This window comes from Talpa europaea (genome assembly GCF_964194135.1).
Source record: "Talpa europaea genome assembly, chromosome: 3".
NCBI lineage: Eukaryota > Metazoa > Chordata > Mammalia > Eulipotyphla > Talpidae > Talpa > Talpa europaea.
Genome location: NC_140069.1, coordinates 16749058 through 16776154, shown reverse-complemented (window position 1 = coordinate 16776154; position 27097 = coordinate 16749058). Strand labels below are relative to the sequence as shown.

Below are 27097 nucleotides of genomic sequence, written 5' to 3'. Positions count from 1 at the left end.
ACTTGGATTCTAGAATGCTCAAGGCCCTGAGTCTTTTAAGTGTAAAGTCTTACTGGCAACCCAATATCCTGTGTAGATAGCTGTGTGCCCCTCAGCACAATACATACTGAGAGCCTGCTTCCCACCAACCACGCTTTACACACTCCCCAATATTTCTCTAACAATGACACTCACCCAGTACGGTAATACACTTGTCCCCTTACCTCACCTGAATGAGGAGAGTGAGGCACAGTGAGTTTAAACAACTTGTCTAAGATCACACTAAAGGGAAAAGAGCCAGGTTTCAAAACGGTTGCCTAATAGTGGAGCCCTAGTGGTCCTTTCAAAATAATGACCCCCCCCCAATTTATTTTTAACCTCAATTCTCCATTCCTTTGATCATGCTCCAATGGGTCATGCCTTCAAAGTGAATATGACCATATGAGTCTCAAGGCACACCTTTACCAGGGTGGTAGATCTCACTGATTCTGGCGTTATATACACAGCAGGATCTCTGATAAGCATTCAAATACAAAATATTAAAATAGCTTTATCTCTGATATAAAAACTGTCCCCCAATTCTACTTTCGCATTCATAAAACTTGCGATTACAATTATATATCATGGTATGAAAAATAAAAACATGAAGACCTAAACACAAAAACATACAAGGAATAAATATCATTTTTCACACAAAATGAGTTCTTTTTTAATTCCTGTGCCCAATGGTCTATGAGAAGGGGGACTGCTCAACGATCACCTGAAGAAATGAAAAGGTGGACCTATGGAAAGTATGCCAAGCCATTCTGGGGCGAGGGACAAGATTCCCTGCACAAACATGAAGCCTGGGCTTTGAGGGGTGCTCATTTGGGAGCGATGAAGCATAAGAATTAATAGAAGGTGCCAGGGCTCTGGGTCAGGAAAGGAAGTAAGCAGCCCTGGACTGTATAGTAAAAATGTGGCACCTCAGAGGCAGCAAAGGTGATGGACCCTGTAAGCATGAGCCTGATGCAGCTTGTTTTGTCTCTTGGAAATAAACGGGGATATGCAGAACAAAAGCAATACGGTAGACATGATATGTCTGAAATGAAATGATCAAGCAGTAGACTATTCAATTTTAATTTTATTACTGGCTAGAAAGACTTTTCAATATGCAAATATATTTCTTCCAAAAGTTGCCCCAGTGTGAATACAAGAGTCCATGTCAACTCCTTTTCTGGAAACTTCCTTTTCTTAGTTGTTGTATTCTTGAAGAGCCTGGGCCATGAAGAGTTTGCCTAAGTTTTGGGCAGTGAATTCCTTGATGTTCTGGCAGTAAGTGTTAATTTGGCCTGTACATTTGGGAAAGAAAGAGAGTCATAATGTTCCACAAATTATAAAATGACCTAGAACACTAGTCAAACCAAGAAAATCAACATAATTTTTGAATTAAGAGCTTGCAGGAGTTAATTCTATTTTCCCATCTGGTATAATAAAAAATAAGTTCTTTTGGAAATAAGCTACCTTCCACTCTTGTTTACATGGAGAATGAAGAAAACTACAATTTATCAACACTGTACCTTATGAAAGAAGTAAGAAAAAAAAATACTGGCCCTCTGTGGCCAGGTAGAAAGGAAAAAGAACTGCAAGCTAGCCTGGCCCACCTGACCTCCATGTGAACATGTATAGTTTCTAGTCCATACTCTGGAAATATTAACGGCTCGTTCCCCAGACAATACAAAGCAGGAGCAGAGAGAGCTGGAGAAAGAGCTCCATCACTGCTTTTTAAGTCTTAATCTGATACAACAGTTATACAATTTTGAAAGTATAAGAAATAAATTCTGCTTGGACTAGAACTTAAGTAAGGAATGTGTATTAGTTTCCCAAACTTAATTTATATATGTACTAGAAAGTTTAAAAGGAATTTGGACTTTCCCCCCACGTTAAAATTACAATTGAAAAATTGGAGAAGATCAACTTTGAATAGATTTCATGCTAACAAATCTTTCATAGACAGTTGGCTTATTGTATCAAATAGTATTTAACAACATTTAAACAGAAATAAGGCTATTATAGCTAAATGAGAGCATAAATATTATTTATTCAAAATGAAGACCTAGCATAGGGCATAAGAGCTCTCTCACTTAAAGGTATGGTCAATGTTACATTTCCCAGCCCATACAGATTACGCTCATGTTGTAACAACTTAAAAGTAAGGGGAATACTTTACTTCCAGTTAGAAAATTCAGTTTAATTCAAATACCACATAGACTTTGGCTCAATGCTAGACTAGCAGGTGAAAGGTAAGAGGTTTAAGCTAAACAGTCTTTTTGCCATACCAGACGACATTTTTTTTTTCTTGGCCCCTATAAGAGTTAACTCAAATAAAATCTTTTCATTCTAGAATGTTTGTAATGTCACCTTTAAAAAGAATAAAGTACTGGGGACTCCCTGGTGGCACAAAGCGTTAAGTTGCAGCACTATGAAGCTATAGGCAGCCACTGTAGCATGAGTTCAATCCCTGGCCAGGGAGATAATCTACATGGTGCAGCAGACCTCTCCTCTCTCACCCGCTGCTCCCCTCAGCAGCGTGTTTCAGTCAATCCGCCTGTTCTGTTCCCCACTCTGTCTCTGGTGAATTCCCCTGCCCCAACACCTCTGGTATGTACCCCAGTTCTTGTATGCACAAATAAATAAATCTTTAAAAAAAATAAAATGAGTAAAGTAATAAAAGGGCCATATAAATAACAAAGACTGGCAAACTCTTAAATTCCAGGAATTAGAAAGCACTAGGTTCAAATTCACCATTCAACTATTTAAAATATACTAGCTTTTATGACATATTTCTATTTGTAAATCTTTCACTCTCATCTGCTTCCTAAAGATCAGAGAAAACCAGCCATGTTTTGTGCTGGGCAACAATACCTGCAATGAGCAGAGAATCCATCCTGGCAGGGGGTTGGGGTGGTTTAAAGAGTTTGGAAAGATCCTCCTCAGGGAGTGGGGGTTCACCACGACTCTGGCGCTGCATGTTCTCCTGTTGGCGACGCTGCTGATACTAATATTCAGAGGGAACACAATTTGGTTATTTTTCTCCACCTGCACAGGAAAAAAAAAGACCTCCCTTTCTGACAAAACCAGCAAATCCCCACTGCTCTGAATCTCAATCTCAGTTTTATATTCTTTGTAGCTTCTGAGATGCTAAATATGAAAACAGTAAAAGATAATTAGGCAAAGAAGCCCCTGATTAGAGTAAATGGGAATAACTTTACTCTTTATGAAAATAAAATAAATGACAAAATTACAAGTATGATTCATCTTTAAAAGCTACGTAATGAACTACCATATTGGAGAATTCTTGCAACTTTCTCTCTAGTGACTTAAAATAACAGTAATACTAATGATCTTATTACATTATACTATTATTATTATAATAATTATTAATTTGCTATTCTTAAAGGATAATCATCTGTGCTTTAGCTCTTTAAGAATGAATATTATCCTAGATGATGCTTCAAAAAGTTTCTAACTCTCGATTGCTATGATTCTCTAAGGAGAAGACAGGACTACATATAAAGGTCTCGATCAAATTATTATCAAGAGCTAATAGTTGTGGATTACTTTTAACAGCAGAAGAAATAACAATCCACATGCAGACTTAAAAAGTCAGATGAGAATCCAAGGTGAATCAGTAAAAATTTTAGTCCTCGGATTCCTCTGAAAATCAAGGGGAAAAAAAGGTGACCCTTCCTTCCAAAGAAGGGTGGCAACTCACTTTGCAAAGATTCTTACACTCACATGGTTTATGTGAGTAGAAGCGGGACACCTCTAAAGCAGAGGAGGAATCGTGCTGGTAAGAATGTCTAGTGCAAAATTTTAAGATATATTATAATCCTGCAAGTATCTGTAAGATTGGTTTCCAAACGAACTCTCTCACAGGTGACGGGTCACCTTGACACCCACTCCCCGCCCTCCCCAGTTAAGTCCCTTCCTAAAGGAAAAATCAGTAGAGGACAGAATTGAGTCTTTCCTTCCCCGACTCCCTCTCTCAGTTTATCAGATTTTCACCACCATCTTTTCAGCTAAAAAGGGAGAGGCTATGAATTTGGGTTTTTTAACAATTCTAAACATGATAGAAATAAAGTACTTTAAATTCTACTAAATGAGTTTAGACGTTAAAAAATTTAAATATTCCCAGAATCATTTAGGAGTGCTCAGAACTCTGTATTTACTAACACCTACTTTAAAGTACACTTTAATGAGCAGAGAACAGTCATATACAAATACTTTCACAGATAAACACACTAGAATCAAATCGTTTCTATGAATCAAATGCTAAGAACTCTTCAGAGCAATATAGTCCAAAAGTAACATTCTAGGAACTGTGAAAATCATGTGGCCTTCAGGTAACACTAATAAAGTAAAGGTTAAATGGCCATAACAGTATATATGTGCATCAGAGAATATTCAGGTAATTCTAGGATTTTTATCTGTATTATACTATCTATTTCACAGCAGTTGGTCTATTATTCCCTATCAAAATTGCTCAGTTTTTTAAATGAAATGAAGATTGCTAACTATGCTGCAATGAGCCACTACCAAACCAATTATAGTTAGTAAAGAAATGAGCTGTGACACTCTAGAATCTCTTTGCCTCTGATTTTCTCAATAAATGTATCTCTTATTTGCATAACCTTGGCATTACAATCTGAGTTTAATACACTGGCTCTCTTTAAGACAGGTATTTTTAAGTACAACTTGTAAATAATACATTAGGAACAAACATACTATGCCAAGAATAATGTTTTTAACTATGATAGAGTTACTAGCTAACAGTCATTGCTTTATCAAAGATAATTTAGAGCATTCTGAAGATCTCTTTTGAAGGATTGTACTTAGAAACAAACTATGTTGATTTTTTCCATAATACCAACCTGATGTTTCTGCTGCTGCTGTTTACTCGTGTTCCTCATGTATGTGTTATATTTAACTATATCTTGGCTCATATCATCTACTCTGTCCATCAGCAACTGTAGATTCTTCCCCAAATGATTGCTGAAATATAAAGATGCAGACACATCATCCTTTCAAGTTATAGTTCTGGTACTCCTCTTAACAGTTCTAAGGTATTAAACTGATCTATTTGCTTCAAGAATGAAAATGCGCGCGCGCGCGCACACACACAGAGAAAGGAAAAAGAATGAGTCAGCTTGTTGTTAAACCTTATTATTGACTCTTAACCAATTACAAAGGTTTTTTTTTTTTTAAATAGTTCATTTCTTATTGTCAGAGGATATAAATGTAGTCGCAGTAAGTGACTGCTTAGTGGGTATGGGGTGGATGTTAAACATATCTAGCAAAAGATCTATAACACAAGTTATAGACAACCATGTTTACCCTAAATTCAGTATTCCTATACCATTTTTCCTTAACACCCCCAGTCTCTGTTAGAGAATTTAAATCAACATCCATCGGAAAAGAAGAACTATGTGAATATACTAAGACTTCTGGCATAAGATTCCTCTATCTAGCAGGTTCTAAAAGAGCAAAAACAGCATTTATTATGCAAAGTCAGGAGAAGAGGAATCCTTTTCCTCTCGCCTTTCCTAGAATTTATAATAATTTTTCATACTTCTTTTCCTCTCTAGAAATTTCTGTTACAGCTCATTTACCAAAATCTTATGTGATGTTAATGATTATTACCGTAAGTGATTTCTATCTGTAACTATCTCCTACCATGGTTAAAGCCTGCTACTAAACATATATACTGCAAAAATAACTAGCTGACAAACAGGAATCATTCATTCATTTCAAACATATTTACTACATATCTATTATGTGTCAGTCTCAGCATTAGTAAGTAGGGAAATGTAGTGAATGAGACATTTGAGGTCCTTCACTGAGTTTACAACTGCCTGGGGGAAAGAAGAAGGGATGGGGAGGTACAGAGACTTAGTATGGTCAGAGTATTGCATTGAAGAGATGACAGGCTGAAAGCACAAGATTGGAATGAATCAGCCATGCAAAAAGTCCTATAGAAAAAGAAAGCACAAGTGCTAAAGGCATCATACGAACAAGTATTGGGCAGATAAAAGAGGCCAGGCACAGCTACAGTACAGTGATAGATTAGGGAAGTTAGACAAGCACATATGGGAAGTCACTAGCAACACCACACAAGATAGCTTGTGTAAATGAGACCCCTCAATTCCAAAGTAAATGGTGCTCTGGAATTGTACATATTTGTGGGAAGAAGAGAAAACGGGTATGTGTAAATGAATTTATCTTTTAATCTCAGGTCTGACCCTACTATAAAGCTTTAGCCCAGTGACTCAGTCTGATGATTTAATCTGTATGGAAATCAAATGCTTTTTTAAAATTAAGTTTTAATTCATATTTATTTTACTCCATTATAAATTTGTGACTCACATACTTTTAATATTAAAATACTTCCTTGGAAGCCAGATTAGTTATTCACTTCTGCTTTTGTCTAATTTCTTAATAGCTTGATTTCAATTTGCCCATAATTAAGTATTTGGGTGACTGGTGCAAGGTAAAGAAATTAGTTTTTTACTGACTAGGTAGCCAAATGTCTTGATTCATTGATTATAGCTATACTGCTTTCCAAATACCTTCAGGATTAAAACTTAACAATATTGTGTGTCCTCATACCCATTCTTTCAACTCATTACTGAACACATACTTTGCTAGTCATTCTACTAGATACCAAAGATTAAATTATGCAAGACACTGTTGTACTCAACACATTCTAGTGAGAAGAAAGGATAAAGAGATACCACATAGTGGGGTAACTGCTATAATAGATGGGATGACAAAAGCATAAAATAGTTTGGTAGTATCAGATGAGACTTTACAGATTTACCTGACAGCTGAAAGCCGAGTTTTTGAAAAGGTAATACAGACAAAGAAGGTGGGAAGGGACACTTATGCAACCACGAAAGAACTCGAACAGCCAAAACAATCTTGAGATACTGAATGAAGGCAGCATGTTTGGAGACTCTGGCATGAACGACAAGGAACTCAGTACACCAGTAGCGAAAGAAAAGAGGAAGACTGGGGAAAAACAGAGCAATGAAACTGAAATGACACAAAACAGGCATAGCACACATAACGTTGAGATTCTATTGTAAGAGCGATGGGAAACTAGCCAAAAATTGTAAGCAAAGGAGTAATATGATCATTCAATTCATATTTAGCAAGACCACTACAATGAAAGAAGAAAAGGTTAAAAGTAGGAAGTTAGGAGCCTGCAAAAGTGATCAGGAATAGAAATAATGAGGTTCACACCTAAGACAGCCAAAGACATGAAAAAAAAGATGGAATATTTTCAGAAATGTACATAGAAAAGACAGATCCTGGTGAACACTGATATGGGGGTTGAAGAGAAGTGAGTTTACTGTGAAGAAGAAGAACTCAAAAGAATTGTAGTTTCACAGACTCCAAATAAAGAATTTTAGGAAGAAAAGGTTATCAACAATATTAAATGTTTGAGTCTACAACATCCAGTGATAAAATAATAAGGAATCTCTTATTTTAGTGTGAGCTCTAAAAACACAGGATAGACCATTGCAAAGAAATCTGCAAATATTTGTAAGATCAGTTTGTAGAATGAAATGTAGATGGTGACAAGTAGAAAATTCTACCAAGACATTCGGTTACTGAAAAAAAGGGAGCGGTATCCAGACTGGGAAGGAAGAAATAAAATCATGACTATATGTGTAAGACATAATATAATATATAGAAAACTCTAAATTTAAACACCATGAAAAAACTGCAAGGAATAGTAAACAAATATAGTAAAATTGCAGGTTACAAAAACAATGGACAAAAATCTGTATGTTTTCATATGCAAATAAAAAGGGTAAGAGAAATGAAAAAAAAAATCACTGCCACTTATAGTCACATCAAAAAGAAGAAAAATATCTATGAATACAGTTAAGCAAGGAATTAAAGACCTGTACCCTGAAAATGACACAAAGAAATGGAAAGACATCCCCATTCAATATTGCCAAAATGACCAATCTACCTAAAACAAGATATAGATTCATCACAATCTCTATTATAATCCTGATGGCAGTTGTCACAGAAATAGAACAAAAAATCCTAAGATTTCTATAAAACCACAAAATACCTTGAATAATCAAATTTAAAAAAGCAAAGGTATCATGGTCCCTGATTTGAAACTATAGTACAAAGCCACAGCAATCAAAACAGTATAATAGTGGAATTTTAAAAAGGCATATGGATCAATGGAATACAATCAAAAGTCCAGGAAACAAACCCAGATAGTGGATAATTAATGACAAAGAATCCAACAGCATACAAAGGAGACAGTCAAGTCTCTGATAACAGAATACAGTAAACAGAGGGAAAGGAAGTTTTGGGGGACAGATAGAGGAGGCTTAATTTATTGGTTGGTGATGGATGGTGACTGAACATTTGGTGGTGGGCATGGTATGATATATATACAGGTGCTGAGGTGAGAAACTGCAGACCTTAAACCTATCCAATGTTGTATCCCTCATAATCAGGGAAATGCAAATCAAAACCACAATAAGAGACCATCTTACACCAGTAAAAAAGGCACATATTAAAAAAAAAAACTAGCAACAACAAATGCTGGGGAGGATGTGGTGAAAAAGGAGCTCTCCTACACTGTTGGTGGGAATGCAAACTGGTCCAACCACTATGGAAAGCTGTGTGGAGGATCCTCAGACTACTAAAAATGGAGCTACCATATGATCCAGGAATTCCACTCCTAGGGTTCTACCCAAAGGACACAAAAACATTAATTCAAAAGGATACCTGTACCCCTATGTTTATTGCAGCATTATTTATATAGGTAAGACTTGGAAACAACCCAAATGCCCAAAAATAGATGACTGGATCAAGAAAATATGGTATATATACACAATGGAATACTATTCAGCAATCAAAAAAGATAAACTAATGCCATTCACAGAAACATGGATGGAGCTAGAAGGGATTATGCGCAGTGAAATAAGTGAGAAGGAAAAAGAAAAATATTGGATGGTTTCACTTACAGGAGGAATATAGGGGAACAAATAAGAGATCAGGGGAAAATAATAATAAAAGACAACACAACAAAACAAAAATAAACAGACAACTATAAATCAGAGACATTCTGCAGGGGAAGGGGAGAAGGAGGCTTAAAATGAGGGCGGGAAGAACACAAGGTACTATAGTGATGGTGCACAGGTGAACTGGTGGTGGAAATTCTATGGGGACTATACCTGAGAAAAGAAAGCAAACACTGTTAAAAAAAAAAAAAAGAACAATGATGGAAAATATATATAAATTATTTTTAAAAACCTATCCACTGTTATAAATTAATGTCATTTCAATAAATAAAATGGAGTGTGAGTGGGGAAAGTGGAATGAAACAAAAGGTCATAAGGTTAATCATGGCATGAAGTCAAAAGGTGCTCTTTCTGTAACTCTGCTTATTACCTTTTTATGAGGGAGATTTTTAAATGTGTTATTCAAAGGATATGAATGCATAAACATTTAGGAGTTAAGTGTCACACTGGCAATTTACTTTCAAATGTTTCAGAAAAAAATAGTGGTAGAATGGGTGCAAATGTGGCAAGATATACAACTGATGAATCTAGATAAAGGCTCATGAGTGTTCTATGTTTTTTAACTTTCAATTTTTCTTAAAAATTGAACATATTCAGAATTTTTTTTCAAATGGGAAAAACAACAAAAGTAATAGAAAAGAACCACACAGAAGCAAACTACAGATGTCTGAGGATGGAGGGCAAAGAAGAACAAGTCCTGACAAGGCAGGAATGGCAGGAACAGGACTGGCTTAAGCAGAGACACTGATTCCTTTACTTTTACCAACTGAGGCTCAAAAGTTGTATTAAATATAAGAAATGTTATAATTAAGTACATAATTAGTTATTAAATAAGTTGCTTATGCTATTAAGTGTAAAAGGAATTCAGCAAAGGGAAAGATCACCACCAATCCCGTGATTGGGTGTTTTGAGGGATTTGGGGGGAGGCGTGATGGAGGAACAGAAAGATCTGTTAATTATTCCCAGACCTTAAATGTTGGAGACTGACTATGCTGATTTTATTAATGGGAAAGGTAGTATTAGAACAGAGCCTTCCTCTCCACCAAAAAAAATCTTTAATGTATAACAGGGATACAGTATGTTGCAGGCCTGTGTACTTATAGTGAAAGAACACAAGCATAGACATGTAAAATTTAAACATTTCATAACATTTATATTACTAGCCTGCTCTTCAGAAATATATCCAATCAGATACTCAAAAGCCTACACGATACGGGCCTTAAAGGGCAAAAGGAATTAACAATAATACCTAACTATTTCACAGATAACATTCACAGGCAATCAGGTCCATTACCAAGAGCAATTTTATGGGGATCTTTTCAGTACCAGTTCAACAAGAATATTGAAACAGAGAGTTATTGTTAGGAGTTTCAATAATATAGCCTTTTCTTTTATTGCCACGGAAACAAAGAACTGAAAACAGATAACTTAAACAGATGTGAAATGAGACATGCATGATAAGTCTATCCTGGTCACAGTATCATTTTTTCCTTATTATCTTTAATATATGATGCTTGCCTTAGTTTACTTTTAGAAGAGGAAATAAAAAACAATTGTTTTTTCATGTGTGAAATGGTGGTTTGTGTAACACACTGTAAAGAATTAATAAAGGTTGTTATGGAACCACTATCACTACAATTTCCATCTAATAAAATTAAAGATTAGAATTTTTTTAATGGAAAGGAATATGGCATGTTTTATTCACCACACAGAACAAATTGATGAGGTAAATCAAAGAACTGGTGCCATATACAGGTTGTGAAAAGTAAAGCCAAGCAAAATTTTAAGGAGCTGCTTAAGAATAATTTCTGACATAATTTCTCAGAAAAATTTTTACGGCAACTTACCTAACTACTATCACCACACTATTAATGCAAAAAAATTAAAATTTGAAATGTACAAAGGCTATATTTCAGTTTTTTAAAATAGTATTATCCATTGGGTCAATGGACTAGTCCACTATTAGAAGTACTGCTTCAAGGCTGTTTCATTTGTTCCTCTCAACAGGAACATCAATTTACCTTTTGAATAACTTCCCATGGAAAGCAAGGAGCCTCTCTTTCTAGTTCACACAAACTACAGAAGATAAGATTATGAAATATCTGTCCAGATCTTAGTTGCTATAGAAAACTGGGATCATCTTTTTGGATATTACAAATGCTGCTATGGACAAACAGACATTACAGACTGGCTCAATGATAATATGAAAGCACAAAAAGGCTGTATTTGGTTTGTATGCTCAATAAAGGAAGCTTAAAAAAAGGTTAGGACATAAATTATATAAGCAAAAGCTTTCATGTAGTCAACTAAAATTATCATATAACTATATACATAACACACCAAATTTTAACCTTGCATACTGAAAAAGGTTCTTAACACAATGCTTTTAAACACAGGTGTGCAGAGTGTGCCTGTAAAAGCAGTAAGAAAAATATGACCTTTTAAAAGAGACAAATTAAAGAACTTTTCTGACTACTTGTTTGAAAACAGTATACTCTTTAATGCCAAATAAGCCCTGCAACCTGGATGCAACACAGAGCAAACTGGTTTACCATTCAGTTTCCACTTTCACCAGTAAAGACTTTCCAGTGACGCATTCATGCAATGGGATGTGGTGCTCCAACCACAGTCTCCCCCTGCAGAGCATGGAGAACACTGGCTCTCCCTTCCTGGTTATCTCACTTGTCTTAGAGTGAAGAAGCACAAACTCTGTGTTGCCTGGTATAAGCTTTTATCGGAGATAACTAAAAACCTGATAAATAACTGAGCTGCTGCTCCAAGCTGGTAGCTTAAGAAAATATACTTTGTTTCCTTTAGTCATTGAACAAGTGCATTTGATTGACTCATTTACTCTGTCCATTCAATCTGCTGTAACCTTCCCATTGGAAAACAATCACTAGATTCAAGCTTAAAGGGTATTTAAACTTGAGCAAAGCATATATGTTATAGCTCTGCTCATATTTCTGTTATGAGCAGTAGATGGGGACAAAAGAAATATTAATTCCATGAAGGAAACGATCTGTCCCAGAATACCTCACTTAGCGTTTCACCAATAAAATAAATACTATCATAGCAAGCAGATAGTGAAAGCAGTCACAATGAAGGAAATAATGTAACTACTGCCTAAGATAGCAAAAGCCAGTGTCAGGTTCAGAAAATTCTCGTTTTAGTTGAAAATTCAAACTGGAAGTTCACTGCTAAGAGAGCCTGCATCTGAACAAGGGGATATGGCACCGGCAAAACAAAGAAGCATTTTTGTTTTTCTCCTGAGCATTATTAAATATCCAGACATAAAACAGTAGGCCTCTAAGGACAGTATACAATAAATAAAGCTGAGCCAAATAAAGAAACTTCCCCCATGGGCATTTACCATATCAAAGCAAAAATAATACAGCAAAGGCAGCAGAGCATTCTTATAATAGGAGCTATTAGTATTCAAATACTGTTCAGTTTATCAGTTTGGCGGTTTTCCTGGGATCTTAGCAGGGCCGGACAAGTACTACATGTTGTTACATATGTCTTAGTAACCTCAAAATGTGCTCAAGTAATTTTTTTTTCTTGCTTCATAGGTTAATAAATTCTAAGTAAAAGAATCTTTTATAGAGAGTGATAAAAAGGGACTTTTCATTCGGCAGGGTCACTTACCTGCTAGCAAGACTGAGCAATTCATGTTTATCTGCTACGGCTGACTTCTTCTCAAGCTCCCACATTAGGACGTTGATCAGATGTGAATTTTTAATTACAATCGGCACTTCTTCAAACATGTACTCAAAGGTGATACTTGCCTTTTTCAATCTGTGAAGCATGTTAAAAATACGTTAGTCTGGTGGTCAGAAGTAAGTATTAAATTGACTATCTCAGACATTTTCCCTAATTACAGGTCCTCTCTGGGAGCTTTGTTTCATTTAGCACTTTAAAAAAAAGGGGGGAGAAACTAAAGTTCTACAGAGTCAAGCATAACTCGAGTGATTTGAATAACTGAAAATGACGCAAATTTGTATCATAAGCCCACAAAGTAAGATTCTTGGCAAAAAATTAAACTTCTTTGTAATCAGGTATCTTCAAAACTTCTTCAGTACTAAAATGTAAATGTCATAGGAAGTTATGCTATACAATCTACATCTAAAACATTTCAAATAAAGCAAATACCTAGGGGGAAAAATACTCCAGTTCTTAAAAAAGTTTAAAAGCTTACTTGAACTAAAGAGATTAACACCAAAACACTCATAGGATATTTCACATTCAGTGGTTCAGAACATAGCAAGAATATAGCTGCACATAGTTCAGCTATAACTACCATACCCGGGAAATGTTTGAGAACTAACTCTTTGTATCTTATTTTCTTTAGGATTCAGTGGAAAACTAGCTGTGAACTGTCTGTCCTACATGAATTTAAAGCCACTTTGATGTAATAAGTAATAAAAATTCCTATAATTAACAGAAAGAGAAAAGAATTCTGAATGTTTAAAACAAAAATGTTGATGTAAATATCCCCATGCCATTACGTAGGATCACAAAAATGCTTTATCAATTAACTTTCTGCATATATGTCATTCATAAAACATCCAAAAAGTCACATTCCTTATGAATCCTTAAAATATCTTCCAACCCTCCTCCTGAAATAGGAACTCAAAAAATAAGATACACAGGACACAAGTGCTCTGACACAGAGTTATAATGTGACAGCAGCCATCAGGAGTTCTATTGTCCTTTATTTAATCATTTATTTCTTCAAATTCAGTAGCTAATGAATTCCCATTTTAAACAAATTCATCTTTGGTGAGAACAACAGATGAGACATTCCATAAAGAATAGTTTAAACACGGAAAAGGAGAAGTCAAGTGGCACTCAGCCATGCAGGAAACTTCTACTGTCCACATGGCAAAAGCATTACCACACCAGCACACTGGATTCAATGACTGTGGCAAACGAAAATCTTAAAAAAAAAAAAAAAAAAAATACCCAATCCCTTACCACATGCCTCATAGACGTACAAACACTTACGCTTCAGGAGAAAAATCTTTCTCTTTACAAACTTCCATCAGTTTAGGAGTCAGTCTGTATGCCTTCAATGAGAGAGATCCTTGGGCAGTTTTTATGGGATCTCAAATAAGGAAAGAAAAAGAAATAACTAAGCATTTTGTCACTGCCAGTGCTCAAATGACATGGGTCTAAGGCACATTTTATTGCTTATATGCAACCTTGGCAAAACAAAGATTAAAATAATCAGGACACAATTTAAAGCAGATTCAAACCAACACAGCAAATAGTAAGCAAAAAGTTAGGAAACTACCATCCTATTTATAATAGAATAACTTCTTGCCTAAAGTAAAAACAGAAGATTCAAAATATAATTATATTTTCAATCTAGTCTTCAGCTAGAACCAGTAATTTCGATAAAAAATTAAATTTCCATGTTATATGCATTTTATATACCTCTTCTACAATCAGAAGCACTGATGAATAGTAAAATATGAAAATTCACTACAGACATTTTTAGGTAGCTCTTCAGTCAATTAATTTAAATGAATAGCCCTGCAAGCAAAATTTAACCATCCTAGTAATCACTGTTCAAATTTCTTAGTTAAAACAGATTTTACAAACAAAACCACTTAAGTCAAAGTGCTATGACAAAAGCGTCTTTTTAGTTTTAGTGAAGCTGATTTTGTCAAAACTAACTGCTTAAACACTCCATGAGTAAGGGAGCTTAGCACTTGCTGCATGATAACGGCTCTGGCATGCCAATATTCGCCTAAAACCTGTGTTAACATTCATGTTGTCTGAAACTTAACACAGTGAAACTTTTAGCAATAGGTGATAAAATGAAAACCAAAATAGATTGAAACAAGTGGAAAATTCATCAAGGTCTGATGATGCAATGTTTCCAGCCAATATAAGTACACTTTAACAACTTGTTCTTTACTGTAATCCAATTGTTAACATACTGAAACAATTTGGGGGCAGCTCATAAGATTGATCGTATTCATTAGTATTTTTTCTGACAGATACTCAGGACGTTACATTTACTTCTCAGCTGGAAACTATATGCAAGTCTGCCAGATATGGCAAACTGTGAGTGTTTGGGGAGGGGGAAGGCTATAAAGCTGTTAAATTGCCTACAGTTCTGATACAGCACAGAACATCTGGTCTGGAGAGCTTGAGGAAACACCATTAAATAGGACGAAAAGAAAAAAATCTTTGTGCTAAGAAACAGTCCAGGTTTTGTACGCTGCTGTCAGAGGTATAAAAAAAAAACTTGGCACGCCGAGTTATGATTGGTCAGTCACGTACAGAGCCAGACACTCTAGCAATCGGGGTTTGTTAGACATCTGGTCTAGTTCCACCAGCCCCTTCAAATGAGGGAGGGGAGATGGAGGAATAAAAATGAAGCAGCTACTCCAGCATTCCAAAATGTACACATCAGGGCTCTGATAGCAAGAAAAATAAACAGAAAGAAGGAAACCCTGTCTAGACTTAGCTGCTGCTGAGGCTGCTGCAGAAACAGGGCTGGTATTTACTTGAGAAGGTCTGCCAGGCTGCTCTTAAGGCAAAAAGACAGAAAGCAAAAATAGAAGTAATAATACTGAGGGAAGAAAAGAATAATAAAGGAACCTCCTACTAACCGTAAATGAGAACGACAGATTCTTCAATGGCATGCTGGTAACTGAACTGAGAATCCAGGAGCGCCCGGGTGACGAAGGAGCCATAGTACGTGGACTGATACCAGCCTACATGGAGATGGTCAATGTTCACATGGCGAAGGCTCCGCATCATTTCCATCTGATACTGAACTGGATGAGAGAAGGAGGAGGATAAAAGAAAAACTATTTAATAATGCCACCGATATTAAAATCAAGCCATTCTGGAAACAAATTCATATATGAACTATTAGTCAAAGTAAGCAGGTTTCCAGATTTAAAATACATTCAGTTCACATACAAAGGCAATAAAATTAAGCTTTCTGATCATTTGGGACTTTCCTTTTGTTTTCATTAATGAAAGCATATTTTTGTAGAAAAGGAATTAAAACAAAAATAATGATTGCTCTAAACAAGGAATAATTTAGTAAATGTACTTTCAACTCCCCTTTTTAAAACTCTAAAATTAGTTAATTTTTAAGGAAAAATTTCTGCCATTACTAAACTGGTTGTTGTAAGAACTTTCATTTAAAGAGAGAATAGTTATCATTTGAGTTAAGAAGTTAGAATAGTTATCAACGTCTTCTTCAACACAGATTTTAGTACTAACAAGTCAAAACCATCAAGAAAAATTAATGAGGAAACAATTAACAACCACATTATTTATATATGAACAGGATACAGGCTGTTGCTGATTTAAAATACAAGAATTCATTTTTGCCTTCATCTGGTGCCCCCTGCTGTATATGCTACACTTAAAAAAGAATTCTTTTTTCTTGTCTGTGTGCTCCTTTGTGTTAACAGACACTTTTTCATCAGAATAGATACATTTAATCACTATGTATAGAAAGAAGTTGGATGACTGAATTTTTGTTAAATTAATGACTTTTACATATATTAATTTTAAACAATATTACCCGAAAGAGGTGCAAAATGACAATATAATAAAACACTTTAAAAAGCAATATAGCCTAATGAGTAGCAAATATTTAATACAAGAGGAAGTATTATAGTCAGCATAATATCCCAGCTATTTCTATTATAGTGAATACACGATTATACTGAGTAAACATATCTGCTTAACTTGGAATCCAACCCATTTCATTTTTAAAACTCTTAATCGGGTTTTAGCATAAGTAAAGTTATATGTCTGACATTTCCTTGGTTATAGAGCTATGGTTTTACAAAGAAAACAAGACTTGGGATCATAAAGTATAACAGAACTTTGCTCAGATGGACAGAGTTTTTATTTTTCAACACTTGTTACTAGGCAAAGAAATTATAAATCTGCTTGGAAAAGTTGTATTTCTCATAGTAAAAGATGGCAGACACCTCATCAACTGCTCTAGTATTCTATTGGTTTGTTCTTTTTTTAAAGGTTTTCATTTTCTATACCACCTGCTGGCCTGTAAGAGCAGTAAAAAATTAATACACTAATCTTAATCAATTGTTTTTTTCCTTAACTTTTGTCTCTTTAGCACGTAAGAGGCCCTCCCCCTGTGTAGCACAATCCTATCAAACACATAAATTTGAGATAGAACAACTGTTACCTGTCATGTTTTGCTTTGAAACCCTATTAACGTTTAAAAATTGTAAAATCACTGAGTTGGCTAATGAATTTTAACCAAATTTAACTTATAGAAAGTCCCAATATCATAAATATGAGCCAGAACTGAACTTACAATTTATTTTAAGAGGACAGGGAAGAGATGAGGGAAGAGTATCAAGCAATAGCCAGGGCAAATGTGAATTGAACTTTTTTTTTTTAATTCAGTATTTCCAAAACAACTGTAAATATAGAATTTAGCTGTAATATTGCAGAGATTAGATCCTGCCAACTTACAATGTAAGTGGAAAAATGACTTTGAATCTCAAGATCTCAGGCTGTCACGCCAGCTCTGAGGCTTCTCCCGCAGTGTATCTTGCTGACCCTTCCCTGATGCTCACTACTTTTCCCATCTCCAAAAAATATCTGCCAGTCAAATAAATGCTGTGACTCCACAATGCTCACTGCGTATGCTAAGTAGCGATTTCTCTATGAATTAACGCAGGGTTCTCCATTAATACTTAAAATAAAAACGCATTTCTGTGAAAAAAAATCCTGCAATCTTATTAAGTCTCTCCTCAAATAGCCTGAATACGACACATTTTATAACAATTTCTGGATGGTTAAGGGAAAAACAACTTCCAAGGTCAGTAGAAAAGCTCCAAATTTTTATCCAGAGTTTTATCTACCTTATAGGTCCTTTGATAAGAATGAAAATGAAGTATTTCTTTCAGTTAGGGAAGAGGCTAAGGGATATGATGAGGCCTGTGGCATTCCCACTGTTATGAGGTATGTGTTTTTGGGAACTGGGGAGCCCATATAGCTAGTGGCAGGGGAGAAGCACATCCATCCTCTCCTATAGCTCAGGATATCACGGCATACACGATTCTACATGGCTTTAATAAAAACTGAATATATAAATGTAAGGGTTAAAAATAATGATGGATGAATTGATAAAACTGCAATCCACTGAAATCCACCCAAATATAAGTGCTGGTCCCTTTTCTTTGTGAAATTTCCCATCATTCTCTCTCTTGGTTTGGATTTATCACCTAAAAACAACTTTAACCCAGAAAAAAGGCTCTAAAAGGACTGCAATTGATCCTTGAAATGTTAAGATAAAGGGGCTAAGAACTCCACGGAGAAGCTGAGGGGCTCTAAGGCCGAAACTTCACTAGGACTACTCATGTGCAGCTCCAATAAACGCAGTTTAAAGAGGTAATCTTGATTCAATATACATTCTTTTTTCAATTAATTCAGTGACAATTTTTTAAAGCAGTGTTTTTTCTTATCTCTGCAGACTTTTAGATCGGTGTCCTCATTCCAATGTTGGTGTAGACATGACCCTTCACCCACACACTTTTCAAAACTCTTCCCCAGCTCAACTTTTCAAAAAAAAATACAAAACCCAACCCAGCAAAAGCACCCTGGTAAACCTAAGCAAGGGTAAGAAATGCACAGCAGGCTGACCCAGTAAAACTCAAACCTGTGCCTCCTAGCAGCAACCATCCATCAACTTATCTGAGCCACTCACCAGCTGACAGCTATTTATCCCTCTGGCCTATGATAGAGATAGGGGGAAAAAATCATAAAATGGAGACATGCAAGTCAATTTTACACAGGAAATAATGAGCAGTGATTCCAGATTCTAATCACCCAGGCAAATACCACTGCTTTCATACCTTTGCTAGTCTCTTTCAGAATTATCCTGGAGTAGTGGGGTGTATATAGAGGGTGGCTAGCTAATGCATAGTAGGCATGCACAGAGGCCCAATTTAGTAATGGAATCCAGGAACTAGGGGAGGGAAAGAGCTCATGGCATCTGAAGGTGACTGAGACAATGTAGTGTCCCAGTCCACAGGTTCTGATGAGTAGGAGGTGGTGTCACTGCCTTCCCATGCTAGCTCAGCCTCACTTTCCTAGGCTGGAGTTTTAACAGCAGGGTGTAAAGATGTGGCTACACAGAGAGATGGTTCACTCTATTTAGGGAGTACCTCACACCTAAGAAGGAAGAGAATCATAGAAAAAGAAAGAAAAGAAAAAATGGGCCCTCTCCTTTCGAGAAAATGCCCTAACTCCCTGTTGCAGATTTAATGCAGAGCAATGAAGTAAGAAACAAGCATTTACTGGCAACTTTGCACGGTTGGTTCTGGGTTAGACATGCTTTCGTTTCTGTTCTCAAGTTCTCATATTGAACAGAAGCCCAAGCAGGGATTTCAACCAATAATATTCTCTTCTCAGTTAATGGCTGAATATTCCTGAGGAATTTCCCCAAAGATAAATAGCAAAGGGAAGATGTTTTTGAAGGACTGTTTTAAAAATTATGATAATATTCAGCAGAAGAACTCAGGATTGTGTAGTGAAAAGTTTAGAAAAAAGCCTTTTAAACATTCTTCGTTTAAAAAACAAACACCCTACCCTACGGAAGGAGAAACTGGGCAACAAATGAATTTCAAAGACAAATTGGTAGTTAGTATTTAGCCAACTCAAATTACTAATACAAAAGTCACACTTACATGCAATTGAGGTAGCACTACAAAATTTGGAAGGATTATAAAACAAACTGAAGTTTTATAAATCTCTTCAACTTCTACAATTGTCTTAATTGGCTAAGTCTCTCCTCCCAAGCAAAGGAGGAGCTGGTTTACAACACTAAATAACTGTTCGAAGTTTGGCACCAGTATATTCATATTCACTTTTTCCAGATATCCTCTTTGCAAAACAGTCAATTTTAAATTGCCTAGAGCTAAAGCTGTCTTAACTGAGGCAGGCTGCCCAATAACGATTCCTTTCAAAAACCCACCACATTTGTTGGGCTTTCTCTTGTTTTATCTCCAAATACGAAAACACTGAAAATGATACGTTGTCTTCTATTTAAATGCTATATCTGTGGTTACACTGGCAAACAACCAAACAAGAATTTGAGAGTTGAGTTTTCCTGAAGATCACTGGAAAGAGCAATAGAGTAGAAACTTTTCAGTTTAGTAATTAATCAGCACTTTCACCTTCAATTCTCTACTCAAAAAAAGGATTTTACCTCCTTTTTGAAATCATCTTTTTGAACTTTATTATTTTAAGTGAGTCCTTGTTAAAATACAATTTCTCAGTGAAAACAGGAACAAAGAATTGCCACAGTTGGCAAGGTTGCAAATAGCTGAAAGTAGAAAGTTAAAGCTATAGTATAAAACTTGAGATCTGTCTGGCAGATTAAGAAAAAGTGTTACAGTTGTCTTATTAAAGAACTCTTACAGGACAAGTAACCTAATTTAAGTTTCAAAAATCAAAGACAATTTAATGGATGCAGTCATTTAATATGGTATCAAATAAATCTAATTATTTTAACATGTCATAATAGAATTACATTTAAAATATACATAGATATAGACTGGAGAGAGAACTAAGCAGGAAAGAAACCAGTACTTAGTGAGCATTTATTATGTTAGGCTTCTTGCTAAGTGGTCTATATATGTTATCTGACTGTATTCCTCACAATAAATAAGCTAATCATGATTATTGAAATCCTTGTAGAAAAGCTGTTTACCACAGCTTGTAAAGTCATAGAATTCAATCTGACTTCAAACTCGCTGACTCTACAGTCCAGGCAACCAACCATTTACAGAATTTCGTCTCTATTTATAAAGTGTAAATAAATTATTTTTAAAAGCAATTAAGTGTAATGCACATAACAAAAAACACACAATTTCTGGGTTTTCAGAAACCATAACTTGGGCATGTATGATCACTAAGTTGACCATTAATTTACCACCACTAGTAAAATTTTAGGTAGTGATAAACTATCTTCAAAGATTTTTAAATGTCAAAGTCCAAATCACAAATATGCAACTGAACTCCTTACTATTTGAAACTTATGCCCAGACTACTCTGTAACAAAGTTCTGACTCAAATCAAAGAAGACCTGCACAAACACATCAAGTAAGGGAACAGAGACCAGATCTAGGACATGCTCTTTGCAGCCAAGAAACAAACTAAGCTCAATCAAGAGAAACAAATGGCTTTAAAAGGAAGCAAACAAACAAAGCCCCACAACTTCCCTGAAACGAATCAATGATTTCAACAAACATGACAGGGAAGAGGAATTCATCAAAATCTCTTTTCTGTTCTAGCAAGAATGGTAACCCAAGTAGGACTTTTAAGAAAACAATTATAAACTCCTTTCCCGGCAGCAGCAAGGGATGCCTGAGCACTGACAGGCTAAGCATGATGGCTCTGCCCCATTATTTAACAAGACAAACTATTCTGTGCTTTCCTCTTCGTATCAGACTCTCTGCCAAGTCACACATACGTTTCAGGCATCGTTCAAAGCTAGCAGCAGATGTAGATTTAGGCAAACAGAATGTGCATTTGAAAAAAAGGAATTAAATAAGAGTCTACTTTGTGTGGAAAGAACTAGGGTGTACACATCTTAAAATTTCCATATTCTCTTTCATCTAGCCTGCATCACGTACTCACCCCGTTTTTAGCCAAATTCCAAATAATGCATCTGTTAATTAGATCCACGCCTGTGACTGCTTATGGATTTGGCTAACAGCTCAATTTTTCACAATGAAGTGTCCAATATGAATTCCATCCTACCTAAACTAATATGTTCCATTTTAAAGATTTATTTATTTAAGCATACAAGAACTGCGGCATAGGCCAGAAGTGCGGGGGGGTGGGGGGGTGGTGGTGAGAGGATTCATCAGAGACAGAGTGGGTAGTAGAAGAGGTGGATCTACTGAAATAACACAGTTGAGGGGAGCAGTGGGCGAGACAGGAGAGGTCTGCTGCGCCATGTGGGTCAGCTCCCTGGCCTGCGATCAAATTCACGCTGCATTGGTTGGCGATAGCTTGATAGTGCTGAGACTTTAACCTCTGTGCCACCAGGGAGACCCCTAATATGTTCTATTTTGAAAGAATTAACAAAAATACTAATTTTCTTAAAAATCAAACAAACATTAAAAAAATTTTGTCTCAGCAGTTTCGTTTTTTAAGTGTTTATGATTTTTGAAAAATAATTTCTGCTAAATGACAAACTGGGGATAACAGAATGTTAGGGGAAGGGATTTTACGCTACCTTATACAATTAGTAAGAGTTTCAAAATTGTTGGAAATCAGGATATTGAAAGATTTTAGTGTTTTAAGATGTCTTTTAAGAAATAAACTGGATTATTCACAGAAAATAACATGTACATCCTGTAACAAATTAACAATGTTATCTTAACCAAATCATGAAACACAGCCAGAGGATCCTATTTCTTTGAGGTTATGAGGATTTAATATACACAGAGATTTATGTCTTTGGTCATGAAAACACAAGCATGTAAGAGGATGATAGCGCGCAACTGCTCAGTTAGTTGTATGTCATTTGAGATCTGTTTATACCAACAAAGTAAATTCACCAGGTTGGGGCACCGAGGGCTCTAAACCTTTCACTGCACAATGAAGATTCAGTGCATTAGAAAAAAATGAGCATCTCAGAATTTAGGAAACTATGTATTTCACATGATGTAATGAGCTCTTTCAAGGGGAAGGGTGTAACACCTTTGGCATATTTGCAGCTATGAATCAGGTACTAGATTAATGCTGAAACAAAGTGAGATGCTGCAAGTATCCACGTATCCAGACAGATCTCTCACCCTAGCATGTTCATATAGACGTGAAGTAACTCGCACTGAAACATATAAATCAATAAGATCAAAACTAGGGAAAGAATAAATGAGAATGTAGAAAGTGGAAACTAAACTCCAGGCAGAGGAGCTGAACAATGTGAAGTGAGCCACAGATATTTTGATTAAAATATACAAATTTAACTCTGAACACTCTGGCAATCAAAGCAAAAGGGGAAATGTGATCATTTATATTATCAAAAAGAGAAAAACATCACATCTCAGACTTTTCCTAGTATTCAAATTTTTGTGTTGGGGTTTCAAAGAACAACACATGCAATTTGAGAAATAGAAGACACTTCTGTAACAGAGTAATCACACTTGATTTACCTTCCTATAAATCTTGGTTTTTAATGTAAAAAGGAGAAATTGGCCTCATGAATACTTTTCATAACACAGAAAACAGTCTGCACAAGTTATTTTAGAAGGGGAAAGGGACTATCAAAATGAATTAATAGCTTCATCCTGTGTGAAACTAGCCATCAATTCAAATTCCAGTTGTCAAAAAATAGAATGGGATGCATCAGTAATGCGCACTAAATATTCAAAACAGAGAACCAATGATCCTCTTTGGAGGTACTGTTTGCAGTGCACAAACAAAATTGTACGTTCTGAAACCATTTACTGAACGACACCTGTGCTGGGAGTCTGATAAAGTCATCGTGACATCATCTTCCAAAAGGAACTCTCAGTGACCTGAGAGTTAACGCATTTCTCTCTGAGCCTTCACTTCCTCACCTAGAAAATGGTGGTTTCAACTTCCCACGAAATGATCACAATTTAGAAGACTTACTTCCAGTCCCGATCAGATGGCTCTTTGCTTAACAATTTCAGGGGGAAAGTCCATCGGTATGGTACAGTATAAAGGTATAAATTGACTTCATCCATCCCACCCTCCAACTCTACCCCTTCTACGTTTTCTCACTCAGTGAGGGGCACTCTGAGTCATCAGTCCTGATTACTCCCACACTCAGCTCATAAGTTTATCTACCTGCTGAGTAGTTCTCAAATTTGTTTTCTTCTAAGCAAAAATCATTTAGAATATTTCTAAAAATTTTAAATGATATGGAAAAATGCTTGGGAAATGCTGAGGGAAAATATTTTAAAAAATACACAACTCTAAACCATGTACATACGTGTCAATATGTAAACAATTTGGGTTTCTCTCTCCTCCTGAGGAGAAAGAAGTATGCTTAAAGTAGTAATAGCAATAACTCTCCAGAGGGTGAGATAATAGATGATTTTTGTTTGCTTATTCTTACTTTTATTTCCCATATTTTCTGGGGAAAAGAATTGTGTAATACATGTATATTAAAGGAATACGTATACAAGTATCTACAGAATTGTCAAATGCTGGCAACTTGCCTACATTCAACACAGTCACCAAATACCTGGATACCAGAGTTTCTAAAATAAATTGTGGGAGCAGAAAATAGGATAGGGTACCAAACTACTCAGAATCTAAGCAGCCAGCCTAGTCTGAATATGGTGTGGACTGAATTGTGAACCACCTAAAATTCTTATTTTAAAGTCCTAATCCCCAATGTAATGGTTTACAGATGGGAGCTTCGGGAAGTAATGGGTTTAGGTTTAGTTGAGATCATAAAGGTGGGGTTCTTACGATGGGATCGGTGCTCTTATAGGAAGAGACACAAGAGAGCTCGCTTTCTCTGTCTCACCACCTACTGGCCTGCTGAGCACTCAAGCCATCTAAAGGCCCATCTGGTGGCGACTGCGACACAAGGAAACAGCCCTCAGTACTGACACCAACCTCTGGCTCTTATTTTGGGTTTCTAGTCTCCAAATCGGCAAAACATCAATTCCTGTTGTTTAATCTATCTGGTCTATAGTATTTTATTAAAGCAGCAAAGCTAAGATACCATCTTTACCACACATGTTATGTAATCTAGGACAAATTACTGCAACCTAGAGGTCTCCTCTGCTGTAAAATGGGAGAAAAGTTACCTACTTCTTAAGGTAGGCGAGAGAATTAAATGAAATCATCCACAAGATCTTGGTGCACTGAATAACCTGAAGAAGAACTCAAAAGTCTTTCACCATCACCCAGGATACAGAAATGTTATTTAGAATCCAGAGGTTATAGTACTTACATGGGCCAAAGGAAAACTTTTTGGATAATTAGGGTTGATTGATTTGGTTGCCAAATATTGTGTAAACTCTGCCTAAATCTTCATATTGGAGTAGGGGAAAATCAGGAAAATGGGGAAGGGGAGTAGAGCTTATAAATGTGGCTACCAAAAAGAAAGTCTATAAATTTGTTACATCCATTTCATGAGACAGAATTCCTGTGTACAAATATGAGAATGATCAAAAACAATCTACCATGAAAAAGGATTGCAAAAGGAAAAAAATACTTCTTAGATACTAAAACTATAAGCTAATTATATTCAGTACAATAAAGAACAGATTCAATAAAGAAAGAGACAAGCTACAGAAATTAGATTTCAAGAAAAGGTAATCTTGGATGTTCTATTATTACTGTGTATATAACAATATAATTGCATTGTACTATATAAGTTTCTATCTCCTGATTCCATTTATAACTCCTCCAAAGAAAGGAAATAAGCTCCCTACTCCCCTCCCCCACTCCCTGACAGGTAGTTTTAAAAATACTGGAAACAGATGAGGATGGGAAGGAAGAACAAGCAGCAGTGCCAGTTTATGCAGGAGGTTGGGTAAAGGTTACTGGAAACACTGCCCACCTAAGTGAAGTAGCTAAACTGAATTACAGATAACAAACAGCTTTAGAACCATCTATGATGTCTGTCACTTGGTGGGATGATCTACTCCGCAGCCTTGATTGTCCAAAAATAGTTTCCTTTACCTTTAAACAGTAGGACAGTTTGGATGAGAATACCAATATTAAAATGCTGTAAGAAGAAAGTCTGAGGGATATGATCTTGTAAGAATACCCTGATTATAATAAAGTAAAAATCAAAACAACAAGCAACTATAAACCAGAGACACACTTGGGGGGGTGGAGGGTGGGGAGAAGGGATTAGGGTCAAAATAAAGGGGGTGAGAATTGTGTGGGGAATATAACCAAGATGAAAATGCATACATTGTGCAAAAATGAAAAATGATGTAAAAAATATATAAAATTTTAAAAAAGAATGTCCTGAACTGCAACCTAAGGAAAGTTGAAAGCAGTCAAGAAATGCAAAGTGACAGGAGTTATAAAAAAGCAAAGGCAGAAGGGCAAGTTTTTCTTATAGATTATTTAGATCAGAGAAATCTAAGTACTAAAAACCATACTCTCAACCCACCCTTTCTCGTCCCCTCCTCCTTTCCCTTTACGCGTCACTTCATCCAAACCTATTTTTATATGGAGGTCAATGCTGAGAAAATGATCAAGCATAAACTCACATGGCAGCCACAGTATCTGAGATTAGAAAACCTGTGAACTGCTTTTAATAAGGCCATGTTATTTTTCCTGTCATAATGTCCTTTTCCCAAAACCTAACATATATGGACTTTTGTGGGGAGGTTCAAAGCTTTCATCAAATTCTTAAAGGGGCTCAAGACCTAAAAGAGAGTTAACAAGTACTGAGACACAAAGGAGAATAAGGCAAATGTGGTTGTGGCTCCCAAGAAACTTTCTACTCCTCTCTATGTAAGTGGGAGGGGAGCGGGTGAAGAAGTGGAGAAGCTCAGCGTGAAGCAGGAATCAATTCAGTTGCAGAGAGCAGTGAGAAGAGAGGCACAGAGAGCAGTGAGAGGAACACAGATACACCACCAGGAAGAATAAGAATGCCAGGCCAAGGCCTAGAGAGGCCCAAGGTCTCCAGCTTTCAGCAGAAGACCCAACAGAACAATCCACTCTCAACCTTGTGCTACAAAGATGAAGTTTCATCATGAAGGAAGCTGGATGTAGACTTCACCTAAACTACTTTGTGATTAAGACCAGGAATTCCAGAGGTGGATAAAAGAAAATACATGCCTTTACCCCACAACTTGATATGATTAAGAGTGGTGATCCTACCAGAGGGACCCCTTCTGTATTTGAGAAAAATACACACTTGGGGGTAGGGGTTGGGTGCTATAAAAATGTTCTATTATAAAACAAGGCTTAACACAAATTGGATTTGTCTGCGTTACAAGTGTATCTTGGAGGGGGGGTCCAGTTCTACCCACACTAAGAACCATCCT

The 27097-nt window shown here is 36.1% G+C and overlaps 1 protein-coding gene across 5 annotated transcripts in view; it reads right to left on the bottom strand.

Annotated features, from left to right (window-relative positions):
* Positions 1 to 1212: 1212 nt before the first annotated feature.
* The window catches only part of EIF3H (eukaryotic translation initiation factor 3 subunit H), a gene marked incomplete at its 3' end in the record, with an annotated part of 91645 nt that continues 65760 nt past the window's right edge, over positions 1213 to 27097 (bottom strand). Inside the window, exons 3-8 of one of the 5 annotated variants that reach the window (XM_084229621.1) lie at positions 15701 to 15868; positions 14082 to 14181; positions 12723 to 12872; positions 4893 to 5013; positions 2884 to 3016; positions 1213 to 1310 (exon numbers count right to left, since the gene is read on the bottom strand). In XM_084229621.1, the coding sequence (XP_084085747.1) occupies positions 1213 to 1310; positions 2884 to 3016; positions 4893 to 5013; positions 12723 to 12872; positions 14082 to 14181; positions 15701 to 15868 (770 nt within the window). The remainder of the gene's footprint in view (positions 1311 to 2883; positions 3017 to 4892; positions 5014 to 12722; positions 12873 to 14081; positions 14182 to 15700; positions 15869 to 27097) is intronic. The other 4 variants (XM_084229622.1, XM_084229623.1, XM_084229624.1 and 1 more) reach the window with 4 other exon arrangements.